Source organism: Martes martes (assembly GCF_963455335.1).
Source record: "Martes martes genome assembly, chromosome: 2".
Classification (NCBI taxonomy): Eukaryota; Metazoa; Chordata; class Mammalia; order Carnivora; family Mustelidae; genus Martes; species Martes martes.
Genome location: NC_137889.1, coordinates 61,477,190 through 61,490,905, shown reverse-complemented (window position 1 = coordinate 61,490,905; position 13,716 = coordinate 61,477,190). Strand labels below are relative to the sequence as shown.

The following is a 13,716-nucleotide window of genomic DNA, read 5'->3' as shown; positions in this document are numbered from 1 at the left end:
AAAATAATTCATAAATTTTATACTTATAAAATTTAAAAATATAATTGTTTTGTTATAAAAATAAATTTATAATATATATAAAGGGATTTTAAAAGGATGTATGAGAATACACATCTTATATACATGTTTGTGTGTTTATATGTTTTTATTCTAAAGAATAACCATGGCCTAGAATTCATTGCATCACTTGGTTATCTGGATCCCCAGCCAGTAATCTTAGACTGGAGCCAGTATTTCCTACAGTTCTATTATAATTCTGAAATGCTACTTTTGAAAGAGAAAAAAGAAGTATGGGTGGGAAACCTTGGAATTGACTCACTCTCTATCCAGCAAGAAGAAAATTGAATTTAGTCATGTCTTGGTTTTAATTTTTACCAGGGAAGTAGAATTGTACCAAGGAGGTGGAGAAAGGGAGGCATGTGACAGAACTTTGGTCCTATGTCATCGTCATGAGTCTCTCCTTTTCTTTAACATTGACAATTTCCCGAAGTTATGGAACATGACATGCAAAACCTCTTCCCTTTATAAGAATGGTAGCAATAATAACCAACATGTATGTCACATTCTTTATGTGCCAAGTACTCTACTAATGTGTGTGTACATGTACATACGTGGACAAAACTACTTTAGTCCTTACAAGGACATTTTGAGGCAGATTTTAGTGCTTTACACAGGAAATTAAGATACACTTTCTTCATCTGTAAGCCCCTGCTATGTAGAAATTCTGGAGCTGCCACTGAGAGGGACATGGAATAAATTTGCCTTGTATGATATGCTCTAGAGTCCACTCAGTCACCTCATTGCTGATCTTCTTCTCAACTTCTGTTTTCTACAGTTGTGCCTACCACAGTGAAGACACCACCTAGCACTCCTAGTGTAGGACAAGCCTCTTCAAATCTTACACACCAACAATCTCCAGATGGGAGACAAAGTATGTTCATTTTTAAAATTTTTTGTAATTCAAGTATAATTAATGTACATGTACTCTATGGTATTAGTTTCAGGTGTACAATATAATCATCACAAGAAATGTACTCTTGGGGCGCCTGGGTGGTTCGGTGGGTTAAAGTCCCTGCCTTCAGCTCAAGTCATGATCCCAGGGTCCTGGGATTGAGCCCCGCATTTGGCTCTCTGCTCAGCAGGGAGCCTGCTTCCTCTTCTCTCTCTCTGCCTGCCTCTCTGCCTACTTGTAATCTCTGTCTGTCAGATAAATAAGCAAAATCTTAAAAAAAAAAAAAAAAAGAAAAGAAATATACTCTTAATCCCCTTCACCTATTTCACTACTGGTGGAAATGCAAGCTGGTGCCACCACTGTGAAAAACAGTATGGAGTTTCCTCCAAAAATTAGAAAAAATAGAAATACCATATGACCCAGTAATTCCACTATTGAATATTTACCCGGAGAGCGTGAAAACACTAATTTGAAAATATATATGCATCCTTATGTTTACTGAAGCATTATTTACAGTAGCCAAGATAAGGAAACAGCCCAAGTGTCCATCCGTAGATGGAGGGAAAAGGAAGATGTGGTACATATGTACAATGGAATGTTACTCAGCCATAAAAAAGAATGAAATCTTGCCATTTGCAACAATGTGGATGGATCTATAGGGTATAGTGCTAGGTGAAATAAGTCAGTCAGAGAAAAACAAATACCATATGATTTCACTCATGCACGAAATTTAGGAAACAAGGAAAAAAAGAGAGAACAAGAAAAACCGGGTTTGTTTATATTTTAAAATAGTTAACTTTGGAGTTCATTGTTATGATGCAACTCTATTTAATTGGACCCGTCACTGTGGCAAAACTGACCAACACTGAGAAACAGCCCTAAGGAGACACAATCCCTACTCCAGAGGAATTCTCACTTCTGGAATATCTCACAGAAATAATACTGTGGGCTAAAGAAATTAAAACAATCTAGCAGAGTGCATAAATGCTGACTGTGACCATGAAATGGTGGGCCAGATAGAAGGGATCTCATCGTGCAGTGGTGAGGATGGCCTGGGGTCAAACCATGCAGGGGTCAGCTATCCTACTTGCTGACCCTGAGTGAAGTTCCCCAAGAGGTTTCTGTCCCCTTCATTTTTGGGTCCATAATTCTCATCTTACAGTATTTCTCTAGAGATCAAATAAGAAGATGTATGCAAAATTGCCTCACCCCAAGCCTGACATATCATAATTGCCTAGTAAATGAGAACTCTAAGTCATGCTGGGTACTGAGAGAAGGGCCATTAGGCCACATTCACTGCCTCTGGTTATTTTTGTCAGAAAAAGAAGATAACATCACCAGAGCCAGTAGAAAGTAGAAAGGGAAAGTGTCTCTTGTAAGTGAGTTTAGGCAGGCTACTCCAGATTTTTTTTTCCTAAAGATTTTATTTATTTATTTGACAGAGAGAGAGATCACAAGTAGGCAGAGAAGCAGGCGGGGGCTGGGGGGGGGGTGGGGGGGTGGGGGGGTGGCAGAGAAGCAGGCTCCCTGCTGAGCAGAGAGCCTGACATGGGACTTGATCCCAGGACCCTGAGACCATGACCCGAGCTGAAAGCAGAGGTTTTAACCCACTGAGCCACCCAGGTGCCCCAGGCTGCTCCAGATTTTTTAAAAAGGCTTAGAAAATACCTTGAGAAGCTGCAGGATCATTAGCTAATAGAAACATGGAGAAAATGCTCTGGGATAAGCGGAAGCAGCAGATTTTAAGAACAGGGACCTGGGAAGGAAAATTAGGCTGAGGGCTGGGAACTAATTATTGGGCTTCTGTGTTCAGTGAAACAATCTAATTTTCAAAGTGACTTCAGTGTGAAGCCAATGTGATGGTGTCCAACTGGAAGGCATTAAAAGGTCAAATATAGACACGCAGTGCTACATGCCCTGAATCCTAGAAATAAAGGCTAGCATGGGGGGCCATTGTTAATGTTGTCACGCATTACCTAATTTCACCCAAAGAGATAGGTATTATAATCTTCATTTGCCTAAGAAATTACCAAACCACAGAGCAATTAAGGAACTTGTCCAAGGCCACATGACAAGTGAGAGAGATTCCTGTGACTGAAACCCCTCCTGTTTCGCTCCAGAGCTCGTGTACTAACCATAATTACCACCTGCCATGAAGAAAGACAACACAAGCCCCAATTAACCTTTAAACATAACCTCTAAAGAATGACCCAATATAACCAAGTCCCTGACAACATGATAACATATGGTGTGATATGTTATTTGTAATAACTAAATTCAAGAAAACAGTAAGGCTGTGGTAGTCTTAGTACTTCGAGACATAAAATGGTGTTGGTGACTGCAGAGAAAGAAATGTCATCAGGTTAACACTAGTAGTGCCTTAAGGTGCATTAAGGCAACAATACTAGAAACTTCTGCAGATAGGGAATCCAGTGCAACTGTTGACAAAAGCTCAGATGAGACACAATAAGGATTTGGATTCAGATGGTGGCTGTGGTATAAAACTGGAAAATTGATACCTGACATGATCTCTCTTGGGTTTGGACTGAAGCTCATGTGGGGTGATGGCTCATTGGGTCTTCTTTCTTCTCCCCATTTTTTCATATATTTTTAAATGCACTGCTTTTTGTAGACGTCAATAAGTGGTTCTTTTAGTACTTTCTCATACCCTTTCCTTCATTTAAGAAGATGGTTTGCTAATGTCTGATCCATGAATACCTGTTGGGTAGTTGAAAGTAGATAATGGAATTACTGATGTTAAAATTGACCCATCACCTCAGAAGTTTTACTAGTTAACTGTTTAAAATTGAACAGTAGCTCCCCAAACACAGTTAATAAAAAGAAACCCACTAAACAATGTAATTCTAATATGGAACTTTAAAGATATACTCTATGTATTCTGACTTTATTTTGAAATTTTGTGTTTTTAGGAGCAATGAAACAAATTGTCCACCCTTTCTCTGAACCAGGTATGTTAGTACTCAACATAGAATAACAATAATTGCATCTTAAATGACACATTGCTAGTTCCAAATGCCTAAGAAAATAAGAAACATCAATTTTTATCTTTTTAATTTTTTTAAAGATTTTATTTGCTTGAGAAAGACAGAAAGTGGGGAGGAGCAGAGGGGAAGGGAGAGGAAGAATGAAAGGATCCCAAGCAGACTCCGTGTTAACCAGGGAGCCCAATGTGGGGTTCCATCTGACCATTCTGAGATCATGACCTGAACTGGAACCAAGAGTCAGAGGCCTAACCGACTGAGCCACCCAGGCACCCCAAGAAGTATCAGGGTTTTTTTTTAAAGATTTTTTTTTTTTAATTTACTTGACAGAGAGACACAGTTGGAAAGGGAATACAAGCAGGCGGAGTGGGAGAGGGAGAAGCAGGCTTCCCGCTGAGCAGGCAGCCCACTATGGGGCTCAATCCCAGGACCCTGGGATCATGACCCGAGCTGAAGGCAGATGCTTAACGACTGAGCCACCCAGGCGCCCCAAGAAGCATCAATTTTTAAAACAGAAGAGGGTATATTATTAACTTTCATGATACAAAATTGTAAAGGCAAGCAAAATATGCTCTTTTTAAAATTAAAATATGCATTTCTTATTTTCCTAAATATTTTGGAAACAGCAGTACATAATTTAGAGTTTTTTAGCTTTCTAACCAAGCATGGGTACATGAGAAAAGCCTCGTAGGAGCTTATAAAACCATTGAACTTCCTTGTTTCCTACTTGTAAAGAAAGCAAGGAGCTTAAAGTCATCTGATTACTTGGCACATATCAGGAATAAATATAGACCATTTATATCTCAATCCTGATTCATTCGGGGCCCTACGCCACCACTTTGGAGTTATCCTCCCAGCCCTCTCTGACTGGAGGACTGTCATCCCCACTTCTTAGGTGCTGCTGTGGATCTGGCGTTAGTTGATTTATGTGCTCATTTACTATTCGGCCTTTCTAAACGTCCCTTCGCACCTGGCCTGCATCCATTCTTCACACAAGAAAAATGGATTGTAGAAGCGAATCACCAGCTCATGAGTTAAAGCTACACAGACAGGAAGGCTGGGCAACACCAGTGGCAGGAAAAACTACATTTACTTTTTTAAAAATCAATAATAAATCTTTTAGATACAAATGAGCCAAATAAGTATGCCCTTTTACTTGTATGTTTTGCCTTCAGTTCCATTTACTTCACTTGAAAGCAAAAGTATTCATGAATAGGCAAGACTACCTGTAACTTAAATTTTGTTTCATTCTCAACATGTAAAAGATTTGAGAAATATTTTTAGTATACTTCCAGTATAGCGTATTTTGTATATTACATTAGAACTATATGAATTAGTATACATATTTTATATACTAGGGTATATTATATTGAGTTTATTTCCTCCAAAACTGCTGATTCAACGATCTCCCCAATACCCTTTTGTACATCAAGACATTATTTTCTCTCAAAACTTTGAAACTATGAGTTTGTGGTTTTTGCCATATCGTGGCAGAATGTCCACGTGGCTTTTCTCCATAATTATGCCTGTGAGGTCCTGTTCAGAACAATGGGAGTGAGTTGGAACTCTGGAGACTTGTTGTCATTAGATGTATGACCTTGGACAAAGATGTTAGTACTCAAAGTTCCAGTCTCCCACATGGTTACTGTGAAAAACCCAATTTTTGAAAATATATAATATACATAAAAGTATATTAATGTATTTTCTATAAAATGGTAAAGTGATATTACCCTGATTTTACCTGTTGTATTTTTCAGTTGATATGTGGTAATTTATCTCATACTTTTGTAATTTTCTGTTCTTTTTTTCTCCCACAGAGATAATAGGGATTATTTATGCAGTGATGCTTGGTATCATTACAGTTATCCTCTCAATTGCCTTCTGTATTGGCCAACTGACAAAGGTGAGAATTCAGTTTTTAATTTTGCTGTAAGTGCTGGTGTGAGCAACTCTATCCCTTTGAGTTCAGATAAACTCAAAGAGAAACTAAACTGCATAAAACTCCATCTTTTTCAACCAGACACGTAAAAGTCACTGGGTTATTCTAGTGGATTTTTTTTTTTTTTGCATTTGTCCTATAAAGGAACCCAAAATATAAAACTCTCCCCCATTTTTTAGTGAAAATTTTTCCAAAGTTTTTGCCTCACTTGATTTAGTATACTTTGATGGATATAGATAAAAACAGGCAAATTTCCAATCATAAATGTACTTTAACTTGTGTTTGCAAAATATTTAAAATAACATGATATATTTACATATGTTTAAAACTTTTGCTGTTTTTCAGTCTCATATTTCCTGGTACATATTAATCAAACTCCACCCACATGTTTTCCAGCATGAGTGATTTTTTTCATCACTAAAGCTAATTTTAAATCCATGTGACACAGCATTTCAAAGCACATAACCTTTACTCTAACTTTCTACCTAACAAGTTTAAAACAAAATTGTGTGTGTGTGTTTCTGATGCCATAATTAGAACTGTAATCCTAGATCATTAGGTATCTGGTCACCAAAGAACGATACGGTTGAGTTATCATTCATCCTGTCTTCTTGATCTCTCTTTGTGTTCTCCACACCTTAGCCACTATGTATATTCTTTCAAAAAGGCTTATTTAGAGGGGCAACAACTTTGCAATGACAGTGGTATAACAACAACTTCTATTAGGTGACTTCTATAAAGGTCCAAACCTATGATGGATAATCATTGCTACATGTAAATGTATCTTTTCTAAAGAATACTTCTTAGTAAAAGTCATTGAGAGTGCTTGCTGTGATATGAGGGATGTTGTAAAGCTTGAATGCAAGATAAGTCCTCCAGTCTGCTGTATAAATACTGGGGGAAATGCATCTCCTTGTGTTTGGGTATATATGGCAAAATGAGTTGTCTTGTCTCTTGGCTGATGATCTAAAATCAGAAAAGTCATTAAAATACTTAGTTGGTAAAATTCAGAGAAAATATTCCATTTGTATATAGAAATATTGGATCATAATCAGTATGCTAAGAGACCTTACCTCTTTTTTAAAAACTTTCCATTTTAATTTTTCATTACAGCAGGGAAATATGAAAGTCAATGTTTGGGGGTAATAATTCACCTATGAAATACCAAATACTATTTGAAAGACAAATACAAGTTGAAATCAGTTTGCAAGTATCTATGAAATTGTGTATTTTTCCAAAAGTAACGTCTACAAAACACATTTTAATCAAGAGAAAACAAACGCTAACCAAAAACAAAAAGATGTTGAACTTGAGGCATTTTTCTTTATATGGTCTTAAGTTTTGAAAATTGTGGCATTAATATTTGTCTGATTTTTATTCATAGAAACGTTCACTTCCTGTCCAACATTCGTCCCCAGAAAATGCAGACTTTGAAGTTCTATAGAAACAAGAATCTAGGTTGGTGCTGATATATTTAATACCGTTTGCCTTTTTGGGAGGAAAATAAATTAGTTACTTCTTTCTGAGTTGGGAGGTTTATGCCCAATTCGTATTCATTTACATTCTATTTCATCAATGTTACCTCTGGAAGATGTTTTTTATGAGAACATTTGTCTTCAGCATAGTGAAATTATCCCTTAGGCACAATGTTTCTTTTTTTTATTTAAAAAAAAAACCTAAAACAAATGCTATAAGTAAAAGCAAAAGTTAAGTTCTTTTGTATACTTCCTATTTTCCAAACTGCAAGGTTGTCTATAGGAGACCCTACAGTGGATATAATTTAATAGCCCCTGATCTACAGCCAGACCTGGATTTGAATCCATACTCTAACACTTAACTAGCTGTGTAACCGTGAGCAAGCTCCTGCTATGGAGATAATGATAGTTAATGTGGAGATCACTTAATATGGACATAATGATAATGTTTCATGAGGATTAAATGAGCTACAACAAGTAAGCATTTAGAACAGTTCTTGGCCATAGTAAGTGCTCATGCCTGTTAGCTCTAATAAGTGATGCAGGCTCCACACTCAAATGACCTTCTCTGCACAAATGGCCAGTCCCCTGGGCCCTGGTTCTCACTTCCATCTGCAGGTGCTAAGTAGATACACAACACCTGGAAAACTGCAGGTCAGTTTTGTTCACACAGAGCAGTATTAGCCTACACAATGGTTTTTAAAAAGCATATTCATTTCCAACTTAAAAAAAATAGGAGGTTTTTAGGTTAAAAAAAAAATTAGTCCTCTCTTACAGAAAAAAAAAAAAATGTTAACTCTAACAATGTTGGAACCTCTGTACCAGCATGAGAGCAATTCCTAAGAGCTAAGTAGTGGTTGCTGCCTCAGCTGTTGGTTTAAATACCAAGCCAATTCCATTTATTTCATTCATTATGGCCTCTTGTACATTCTTGACAATGAGTATATAGTTTCTATTAGATGTCACCTGAAGCATAAATCCAAGTGATGTCTATCTTGGGAGATGTCCACCTAGAATGAATCTCTCTCTGTGAGACTCAAGCAAAAAGGACCTAACTCCCCCTACAAAACTGACTAGGGTTTTTCCATAGTTACAAAAAATCATGACAGGGACACCTGGGTGGCTCAATCAGTTGAGCATCTGACTCTTGGTTTCGGCTCAGGTTATGATCTCAGGGTCCTGAGATCTAGCCCTGCCTGGGCTCTGAGCTCAGCGGGGAGTCTGCTTGACATTCTCACTTTCCCTCACCCTCTGCTGTCCCCGTACTCTCTCTCTCAGATAAATAAATAAAATCTTTTTAAAAATCACGATAGGACTGAAGAACTATAAATTTTTGGATTCTAGTTTTAACCTGGGACTAAACACCTGTCTTCAAAGGACTTGCTAGGTTTCCTAGAGTTTGGAGTGGCGAAAGAAAGTTTTAAAGATTCACTCCAGCTGCAAAACCTATTATAGCAGGACTTGCCTCATCAAGTTATCTTGTGGATTGTCCTTTAAGCTTAACCATGATTGTTACATAATTCCTTAGTCCCAGGAAGGTCATGCTTTGTAGAGTAAATGGCATATACAAAGTTCTGAGCAAAAAGGATTAGTAAAACCCGATCTGCTGATACTTAACAAAGTTTGAAGTCGGGTGCCAGAACCACTTAATGCACAAGGATACTTTGTTTTAGGACTTGCAGGTAGAACTAATATCTGTAATTTTTATCTAAATAATGCATTATTTCCAAAAAAAATGTTCTGATGCTGTTTCTAAATGGAGTGCTTACCACCCAAAGCCATGAACATTACCCAGGGCAAGACAAGGCACTTCCGGGCAGAAGGACAACATGGCAAATGGCGTGGGAGAAGACAGAACATGTTTCAGGGAATTATGTGCATTTCTACTTTAGCAAGATGAATGCTTTGGTTCCCAGTTCATGCCTCAAATATATGGAAAAGACAGGGGAAAGTCAGATGAACCAAATTTCAGGCTTCTTTCATTTCCCCATATTGGTGCAAATGAAGTAATTAAATGTGTCTCAGAAAATTAGTGAAATGGGTTATAAAATCTGATCCCATCTCACAGGAAATATTGGGAAATACATAAAAGGATCTAAAAATACTCTAGTCCTGCTTTTGTAGTATACTGCTGCAAAGAAACGTAGAAGTCAAAGACAATAAGAGACAGGAACCGTGCCTTATAGATGAGAACTGGAAATGTTAGGGTGTAAAGTATTACTTACTTTAACCCCCTGAATTTGCATGTAGTTTATGCCTGATAGGAAGTGAGAAGAGTTGGATCTGAGTTAGCTGTCCTTGGTGGCGGCTGTGGGTGACTCCAACAGCTCATTTCTCACAGGAGAATGTTTGGGATACACAGTTCCTCTGATATCCCAAAGGAAGAAAACTGTGGAAAACACTGTTTTCACAAGAGCAAAAGCTCTTCTCACCCCTTTAATATACTCTCCAGGAGTAACACAAATTCAACTTTGTAGCCAAGAAAGGTTGAGAGTCAGGTTTGATGAAAGAAACCAACCCAGCTCCCTTTTCCCATATGCTAGTATCAGAGAGGAATTTAGGTGTAAGGTGCTGTACGGACTTCTCCTTGCTGATGTCCAAGGAACAAAGTTATTCCCAAGAGAGATTGTAGATGAGAGAGATTGCCTTACATATACGTAATTTAACTCACTTATCAGTCGCTGCCTTCCCACCATATTCAGCGCCTATACAAGTTTGGTGTTAGCATCTCATCTCTGTAGAAATGAGGAGCAGAGTAATTATGTTTGTGCCTTATCTAAGGCTTTTAGAATAGATTTTCTAAGAATCCTTTCTTTACATGTTTTTCTCTTATAGTGCTAATCTGAAAGACAATTCCTTTCATTCCCTAATAGCTATATTCAAGGACACTCTGTGAGAATGTAGAATTCTAAAGTGTATTTTATGCATTAATTTCCTGTTGCGCTTAAATAGAACTGTGACTCATACTATTGCTTTTTCCCCCTCTCTATAATCCTTCCACAGAAAACTAATTCATGAGAATCTGATCCTTAAGCCAAATTTTGGAAGAAGTCAAAGACACAAGACTTCAGTCAAATGAAAAACGAACGTGTGAATTACATGCTCCAATATATTGTATACCTTCCTACGCAGTACAACTTCAAGATGAAAATTTCATCATAAGGAGTCCAGTGACTCAATGATGGAAAATGTCTCTACTCATTAACATTACAAAATGAAGAACAATTATTTCCTTTTATGCGTGCTTTTGTGTGTTAGTGTTATTTTTATAATTAATTGATTTAGAATTCTGATCTCCAAACTCCAGTTGGCTTCATCTGTAGTTCTTTATGACTTATTCTATTTTATTATAGTTCAGTGATTATGCTGTCAAATGAAGAGCTTGTAATGTCCGGATGATATCTAAGTTCTCATCCCAGAGTTCTGAGACTTGTCATTGTTTTAAATATATTAAGGGGACCTGAAATCCTAATATTTCTTTCCACTGCAAGATAGGGTATTACACTGATGATAATGATATTTTAGTTACACTGATAAGGCTTGTGTTTGGAGATCCCTTACGTACACACATGCATAAACACATACATTATAGATAACATAGATATAGATGTATAAAATGACATTCATGTTCATCCTCTAATGCATAAATGGACACAAAAAGGTTTTCCCGCTTTAAGAGGTGAGATGTTACACATGTGTGAATGACCTATTTCAAGGAATTTGTCTGACAGGCGGGTGTGAACTCTTTTTTTGTTCCACTGGCAGAGTTATTTATATAAGAGGTCATGGTGTCCTGACAAAGAAAAGAATTAATGACATTTCTTTACAAACTTAATAACTCTCTAAATGCAGGATAATGAAACTGAGTAACTCTGTAAATGCAATAAGAAGGGCAAACTTGACAAGCAGGTGAATATGTTAATAGGTTGTCCTGTATTCTCAATTGAATTCTTTAATCCATCCAGTCCTATTTTCTCTTTAGGAAAGCTTCGAAAATTAGCCTAAATAATCCAAAAGAAATTTCTAGACATTAGACGATTGCTTTGTAACCATAGAGCTATCACTCATTTATAATAAAACTTAAAAAGCAATATAAAAACAGAGAGGTACCCACCTGTGATCGTCTACTTCCAAATGACTAAAAATCCATGTGGCTTTTTATTGTGATAATTAAGTAAATGATATTATGTACGTATTTGGGCTCAGCAAGTTCAATTTTTTTAAATAAATTACAAAGTCTTAGTCTTAACCTACTTGTTTGTTCCGAGAGAGTTCTTGTGTTAAATTGAAAATAAGGGCGAATTTCTATTGTTACATATTTTATAAGTAGTTTGACAGTATTATTGGGTTAATTTAATCTACTGAATTACTCAAGCACCAAGGCAATTTTAAATGTACTTTTTTCAATAAAAATAAAATGTTGAACCAAGAACAGGAGACTAGGCTTGTCTCTAAAGTAATTTACAAGTCAAAGACAATAGACTAGAGTGGCTGTCCCTTCTCAACAAGAGCAAAAGAACTCAGAGAATAATTAAAATATGAATTACTTTAACCTCCTGGAACTCTTCCGGTTGACTTCTCTGTACGTCTATCTGTGGACTTTTCATTTTTGGACTTAATGTTTATAGGAGGACATTTCCTTTACGGTCTTTATAGTTTAATAATTAAATCAGCCTAAGACTATAGTGAAGAAATCTTACCTTGGAGGCCGACATGAACGGTTCATGTTGAATTTCTTAAAATTGAGACCCGAATCAGGGATGGGAATGAAGCTGATAAGAAAATTTGATCCTTCAGTCTGTATGTTTGCTTGTGTAGGTGTGAGCAGAGGGTCTCTATGAGGGGAAATGAACGGAGAAAGACGAGAAATTTGTAAAGGAAGAACATGGGGAGCCAAGGAATGACAGGGTAGAAGGGCTATTTCAGTATATTCATAGACAGCAATAGATCAACAGCCTTCTGGTTTATTCTCGGTATTTGTCTTATCAAATGTAGCACATTTCTCATAAGAAATTCCTAAGAGCCAAATGTCATCCAAACAAAAAGCAATACAAAATTCTACCCAGTATCATGCACAAGCCTGTCACAGCATCAGTGGGTATCTCTGTAGTGAGTATCTCGTGCCCTCAGCTCTGTTCAGCGGGTGTGTGCGCGCGGGCAGCTTACCGATAACCCACTTGCAGTTTCTAGATGGAAACATGTAGCCTGAACCCTCAAGGCATTTGTGCATCTCGTTTTGTTGTTGCTGTTGTTGTTGTTAATTTTTTTATTGTGTTATGTTAGTCGCAAAACAGTATGTCGTTAGTTCTTGATGTAGTTTGATGTAGTTTTCCATGACTCAATGTTTGCATATAACCCTCGCTGCTCCATGCAATCAGTGCCCTCCAGGAGACCCAGCACCAGGCTCACCCATCCCTCCCCATCCCTTCCTTTCTAAAACCCTCAGTCTGTTTCCCGAAGTCCATAGTCCTCTGCTCATTTACTATGATCTGAATTCTATCCCCTACTTAACTGTGAGTCCTTGGGTGCAGGGGTCTTAAATCATTTTTGTGACTCCTGTGAGGCTTCACAAAACCTGCTCTTATTTCAGGACGCTTTTCTTAATATTTAAAATGACATGATTCCTAGTGTTATAAAGGCTTCATCTGGGATAGTATGGAAAGAGAATCAATTTTGGATCCAGAGTTCAAACTCCTGCTTGTTTATTCATGCAACTTCAGTTTCCTTATCAGCAACGTGAAGATAAGACTAACTGCCTTGCAAAAATGTCTTGACATTGGTGTGAAAATGAGGTATGGAGGGCATGCCCAGCACCCAGGAGGTGCTCAATAAATGGCAGCTCTGATTAACATCATCTGTGACAAACTCTTCCTTACTCGCTACCAGCAAGGCAGCATTGAGTTCTATAGTCAATGCACCTTACATGCCCTGTGGAAATATTTAGCCTTTGAAGGCTATTCCCACCTTTCTTTTTGCCATATCACTTTTTGTTGGACAAAACAGGAAAGCCAGTATTTCTTATCTTTTGTCGCTGGAATATGACAATATGCATTTTTCAGTGAGTAGATGTACGAAACGAAATCAGTTGCCTTTTAGATTTCAGTTGTCATTAGTAGCTTTAAAATGTTACTTGAGAGTAAATTGAAAAGGTAGGTTTGTTTTCAAGACAATAAGTTTAGAAAAATAGGATCTTGGTGATACAAGGAAGTAACTACTAATTTTCATCATTTTTAAAATGTCCAACACACTCACTCACTCAGTGTAGGTTTTGTAATTGGGGGGGGGGGGGGAAAGCCTTCCCTACTTGCACATCTGACTTGCTTTCTTTCTTTTCTTAGAGAATTAGTT

General features: G+C 37.4%; 1 protein-coding gene across 1 annotated transcript in view; it reads left to right on the top strand.

Annotated features, from left to right (window-relative positions):
- The window catches only part of GYPA (glycophorin A (MNS blood group)), a 36,859-nt gene extending 25,245 nt beyond the window's left edge, over positions 1-11,614 (top strand). Inside the window, exons 3-7 of the mRNA XM_080796982.1 lie at positions 836-931; positions 3,883-3,921; positions 5,772-5,857; positions 7,278-7,351; positions 10,372-11,614. Coding sequence (XP_080653108.1) covers positions 836-931; positions 3,883-3,921; positions 5,772-5,857; positions 7,278-7,337 — 281 coding nt within the window. The 3' untranslated portion in view covers positions 7,338-7,351; positions 10,372-11,614. The remainder of the gene's footprint in view (positions 1-835; positions 932-3,882; positions 3,922-5,771; positions 5,858-7,277; positions 7,352-10,371) is intronic.
- The last annotated feature ends 2,102 nt before the right edge of the window (positions 11,615-13,716 follow it).